Source organism: Glycine max, chromosome 2 (genome assembly GCF_000004515.6).
Source record: "Glycine max cultivar Williams 82 chromosome 2, Glycine_max_v4.0, whole genome shotgun sequence".
Taxonomy (NCBI): domain Eukaryota; kingdom Viridiplantae; phylum Streptophyta; class Magnoliopsida; order Fabales; family Fabaceae; genus Glycine; species Glycine max.
Genome location: NC_016089.4, coordinates 40325673 through 40331824, shown reverse-complemented (window position 1 = coordinate 40331824; position 6152 = coordinate 40325673). Strand labels below are relative to the sequence as shown.

At 29.6% G+C, this 6152-nt stretch overlaps 1 protein-coding gene across 1 annotated transcript; it reads left to right on the top strand.

The window, feature by feature from the left end:
* Positions 1 to 1943: 1943 nt before the first annotated feature.
* LOC100500661 (casparian strip membrane protein 2) lies at positions 1944 to 3854 on the top strand. The gene is given in 3 exon segments (NM_001250620.2): positions 1944 to 2289; positions 2397 to 2520; positions 3492 to 3854. Coding segments are annotated over 3 exon segments (588 nt in total). The 5' UTR covers positions 1944 to 2041; the 3' UTR covers positions 3708 to 3854.
* Positions 3855 to 6152: the final 2298 nt, after the last annotated feature.

Sequence of the window (6152 nt, the reverse complement as noted above, 5' to 3'; positions counted from 1 at the left end):
AATATCGTGTCATGGATCTACGTGGTTTGGTTGACCAAAATATGCATATATTACGAAACTTTAATTTGTTAATTATTTATATTAATGGGTTAGGGTGGTTTAAGCCGTTAACTCATTAATTGAAAGGAGTTTGTTACAATAACAACAGGTTGGGTTTTAATTATAATAACTAGGATTGGTTATATTATAGTATTTCATTTTTTCAGAGTTAGTGGGCTATTGCCAGTCGAATTGTCCATTTTGGTTAAATTGAGGATCTAATTTAATTAAATTTGATAGTTTGATTCAATTTTTATAATTTTTTTTTTAAATCTAACCCAAATCAACTCATTTATGAATGGTCCATGTCAACGGGTTATCTATTTAAATTTGACCTTTTTATTTTATATCATGATTCATTCAAATATATCTAATACAATTAACACAATATTATCATATGTCTGAAAGTAGTACAATTGATTCATTTAATACCAACAACACAATATTCTAAAATAGACTAATACAAATTAAAATAAAATATTCTTTAACAATATTTATTATAATAATTTGAATCACAACTATTTCCTACAAACTAATTTCTTACAATAAGTTTTGCTACAATCAACTTTGCTAAAACAAACAAACAAAATAAGATCCATGATATTACAAAGATGACAGGAAAAAAATAAATATGAAGAAAGATAAAACAAATAATAAACAATGTACTTGAAAGTAATTCCTTAAGAAGGGATTCCAATATTAGCAGTATTTAAGGTCAAACCAAACAATTCTAAAAATTTTGATTGGATCTATAAATCTAAATTCATGACCCAACTCATACATGAACGATTTTGATCGATTCTGTTCGATTTTGATCCAACTACATAAATAAACCAACCTAAACTATTCAGATAGGTCTGGATAAATTCGAGTTCGTGGGTGACTTGTACCCATGAATACCCCTAGATAATAATACAAATTAATGTAATTAATATATTGATTTATACGAAATCTATTTTTAAATTTTAAAATATTTTTTATTATTTTTCTATTATATTATTTATGATAAGCATGTAAATAATTTAAGAAGTAGAAAAAATATACAATTAAAAATAGTAACTAATATTGTATTAAGTTTTTAAATAGAAAATAAATAAAATCATCTTTTTGTTAAAATGGAGAAATAGAAAGAAACATAGAAAAAACATATCTATTGATTATTATGTATGATAAATTTATTAATTTTTTATAATAATTATCTTAAAATTTACAGTTATTAATCTATGATTAGATGATTTTATACGAGTGTATAGTAGACTAGTAGTTAAACTCCAAATAGTATATCCGTTGCTTGATTTCATTCAAATTTGATTTATCAAATTAATCCCATATGCTTCCGTGATATCCAAATCATGAAAACCATAATCCCTAATTAATATACAATAATGATCAATGCCAACCTGCCTAACCATCAATTTGAATTACGTTGGTTAATTAAGAAGTTAAAAGGTAAAAAATTCAATAAAATAATTATGTACTTTATTTTAATAACTTTTAATAAAAATTTTATATATTAGTAATTTTTTAACCAGTGTTCACATTTAAAAAATCTATTAATAAAATATAAATTAACAGAAGAATTTATATTTGATTTTCATAAAATTTCTTGATCCGTGATAGTCAGCATTGTGAGCAGCTAATTACTCTCTAACCCAATGATTGAAAACACCCTCTCATACAAATACAAAAAACAACAAAACTAGAAGATTGTTAAATATATATTTTTTTCTCTCTTTCTCTACTTACTTTGATACGAAAAGGCGAAATTATTAAGAGCAAAAGTTTTCACAACAACTTCGCTAAGTTCGTTAGTTGGCACTTGGCATCCCTATCCCACTAATCCTAACATCAACGACTCTTAATTTTTCCCTCTATATATATAACCTTCAATCATCAACACATTTGCATCATCCACTCTCACATTAATTCATAGAGTCATCTCATATATCTCCTCAGAACATAACTAAGTTTCTCTCATTAATTTTCCAAGCCAAAAAAAAGAATGTCAACCACCATTGAAATCCCAGAGTCAAGCAAAGTTGCTAAGGGAAAAGCTGTTGCAGTAGTTGCACCAGCAAGGCCAGGAGGGTGGAAGAAAGGGGTGGCAATAATGGACTTTATTCTAAGGTTAGGTGCTATTGCTGCGGCTCTTGGTGCTGCTGCCACTATGGGAACAAGTGATCAAACACTTCCTTTCTTCACTCAGTTCTTTCAGTTTGAGGCTAGTTATGATAGCTTCACTACTTTTCAGTATGTGACCTTCTAATTACTCTATTTTCTATATATGTGTTTTCATATAACACCAGTCTTAATTCACCGAAATGAGAAATTAACCTTATATAGTTATCAAAATGCAGGTTTTTTGTTATTACAATGTCTCTAGTGGGTGGTTACCTTGTTCTGTCACTACCTTTCTCTATTGTAGCCATCGTTCGCCCCCATGCTGTTGGACCAAGGCTTTTCCTCATCATCTTAGACACTGTAACCTCTCTCAAATATTGATGAAATCGGTCTTGTTTGTTTGGACAAACTTTTCCACGAACAAAGTCTTGATAATATCAATTTTGTTTGAATAAATTTCTTTATAAACACTTATAAAAAGAAGAAAATAAGAAGTTAAAAAGAAATTGAATTTCTTTCAAATAAGAAGCTAAAAAGAATTTAAATTTCTTTCATAAACTAAAATTAACTTGTAGACTTTAACTTTTGAAGAAGTTAAATGAAATAACTCCTATAAAAAAAAGTACATAAGTTAATTTTAGTTAATGAGAAATTTAATTTATTTCATTTTCTTATAAATGCTCATGAAAAAACTTATGCAAATAGTATATAACTATAAGAGACTAAGATACACGAGAAGCCTCTTTATTTTCCAAATGATCACTTCTCCTGCAGAATAATGGTACATCGAAGCATATGAAGAGTAGCACTACAAGAAATAGAGAGGAATTCATATACGTACTAACAAAATATAGTAATTAGACTATTTTTCATTGATATAGAAATTGTTGGTTGGTCCTTTAAACGTTGTGAGTTTACGATAATTAACAGTAAGATGCAATGAAAATTTATGTTAATTACTTATGTTAACAAGATTTTTTTGTTAGGTTGATGTATATTGTACTGTTATCATAATTTATATATTTACAATGTAATATAGAACTTCATTTTCATTAGGTAAATGACCTGAAGGAATTTCTAGAAGAAAGAAAATAAAATAAAATAAACTTATTTATAAGTTAAAATTAACTTATGTATAAATTAATTTATAGAAATTTGTTCAGAAATAAATTCTTCTGGATCAGCTTATCCAAACAGATCCTAGTCCATAAGCCTAATTACTAATAGTATTTGTTGTTCCTTTAAACTTGCTGACCCAATTGTAAGTTTATTAGTATTATCATATACTTTTATTTATAGACTTTGTGTGTACGTGTTTATGAATATTGCAGGCGTTTCTTACTCTAGCCACTGCTGGTGGTGCTTCAGCTGCAGCCATAGTTTACTTGGCACACAACGGGGATCAGGACACGAACTGGTTAGCCATATGCAACCAATTTGGAGACTTCTGTGCGCAGACCAGTGCGGCAGTCGTCTCATCCTTCGTTGCTGTGGTTGTCTTAGTCTTGTTGATTATCATGTCTGCTTTGGCTATTGGGAAGCCTTGAAAATAATCAACATAAGGGACCTTAATTAGTTAATTAAGTTATATGTTGTGCATGTTTATTTTCTGTTAGTTTTCCTTGGCTTGTGAGGATTTAATGTCCTTGAAGTAATTAATGATGTTCCAAATTGATTACTTTGTGTAAATTTGGTCAGGTGTTGTTGCGAATGGAATATTTTAATTACATTCTGATATATAGATGTTTGAAGCTTTGAAGTCCTTATTCTCAATTACAAAGTCGTCCTTTCATCTTGTTCCATTTTTTTTCTTGGCGTGATCGACATGAGAGAATGGGAGTTGGAACAATAAAAACAGAATGCGAGATATAACTATAGAGCTAGTAATGTTATAATTCTGAAAAGGAAAAATGTAATTTTCAAATCCCAGAAAAGGAAACAGAAATAAGAAAGATAAAGGAAAAAAATTGGTAGATATAATGATTGATTCAATAAGAAAGGAAAACAAGATAAAAAGCGCTGTGCGAAATTCGGTATGTAAAAAAAAATAGAATTATTATAAAAAAATTAATATCTTTATAGTTTTTATAATTTTTTTTCATTTAGTGCTTATAATTAAACATCTTTTTATTTTAGATTCTTACTATTAGTTTCTTAGTTTTTGCTAAAAAAAAAACTTAAAGGTGACATAAACTTGAGGTGATACACTAATTAAAATTAAGTTTAATTACTCATTTAATTTCTATAATTTCGTCATTTATATCTTAGTTTTATAATTTTAAAGTAATTTTTTAGTCTTGTTTACATTTTAATTCTTTTTTAGTTCTTATAATTTAAAAATTGTTTTCTTTTTACTTTTTATCATTTGTATTTTAATTTTTTTTAGTCTTTATAATTTAAAATTGATCTTTTCATATATTTTGTATTTTAATTATTTTTTAGTTTATATCATAAAAAAAGTAATTAAAATATAAATTAAAATATTACTTTTAAACCATAACAACTAAAAAAAATTAAAATATAAATTATAAAAATTAAAAAAATCACTTTAAAAAATGATAAGATACGAATGATTAATTTAACCTTAAAATGATAATAATATCAGTCAACTTAACCACATCCATATAATACAGAATTATAAAATTTAAAAGAGGGGATTTTAAATAGAAGGCAGAAGGGAATGGGTGAGTTCGTAAGGGTTTGGGGGAGAATCGTGCTATTCTAATCACTCTTAAGGCTTGCGACAACGAATGGTGTGGGAAGGTTCCTTTTTTGCAACGTGTGAACTGGGTCTCTGGTGTAGAGCGTGGCCTCTCAAGGTAGCAGACGCGAGTAAAGGTAAGAGACTCTTTTTTGTTATTGGTGTGGACGTATTGTGTTTCTAATAGTTTTGTGAACCAATTGGGCACAAAGGCTAATATTTTTGTTGGTTTTTTTTTTTCTATTTAGGGTTTTGTGTGGGGACCATTTGCATATTCTGCTGTGGTGTGTGTTTCTTGCTTGTGGGGAATGATTCGGTGTGTTGAAGGTCGATGATACATGTGTGTTGACTTTCGTAGACCTTTTTTTGTGTTTTGGGTTTTTATCGTACGTTGTATTTTTTCGTCATTTTTCACCGTGGAGGTGTTTTCCGGAAGGAAGGTGAGAGTGTGGTGTATGTCAATGGAATCAAACACACTCACAAAGTTACTGATTTTGACAAGTGGTGTTTCTTTGAAGCTGTTGGAGTTGTGAAGGGGAACTTACGTACCTATGGTGAAGAAAGTCCGAACTCTATTGGTGAATACAAAGCCTTAAAGTGAGATACTGATGCGGTTGAGCTTGGGGAGTATGTTATTAATCACCAATGTGTTGCTGAGATATTTGTGGAACATGAAGGTGAAGTTAACTTGTTTGAAAACAAGCTTCCTTGCACTGTTGAGGGTGCAATTGGTGCTGAAAATAACCAAAGTAGGGGGATTGATTCTAGTTATGTTGATATCATGCATGCAGGGTCAATGAAGACCAGGAACCAATTAGAAATGGTGATGGGAGTGAGGAGGATCATGATAGTGATGAAGCAAGTGATGTATACTTTGGAGGCAGTGAGGAGGAGAGGGCTTTGGGTTTGGATGATGATTTTGGTGATGTAGTTCATCCTGTGTATATTGTTATGGTCAGGGAAAGAAAGTTATTGTGAAGCTAACAACTGTTAACTTTAGTGCAGTAGGATTAATTGAGAAGTTGAATGATGATTTGCATCAGGATGAAGAACATGATCCTACTTTCGCTGTAGAGATGGAACAAGATTACGAAAGTGAAGAATTAGACAGTTTTGATGGTTCGGACATTGAAGAGGAAAGAGGCAATATGAGTTTTCAAGACTGATAAGTTTGTTTGCTATTTCTTTTGAATATATGTAAAAGTAGTAGCATTTTGTAAGGGGTGGTTTATTCTAGTTTATATACCAGCCGTATATCACTGCTATGGCATTTAGCTTTGCTGGGGATTTT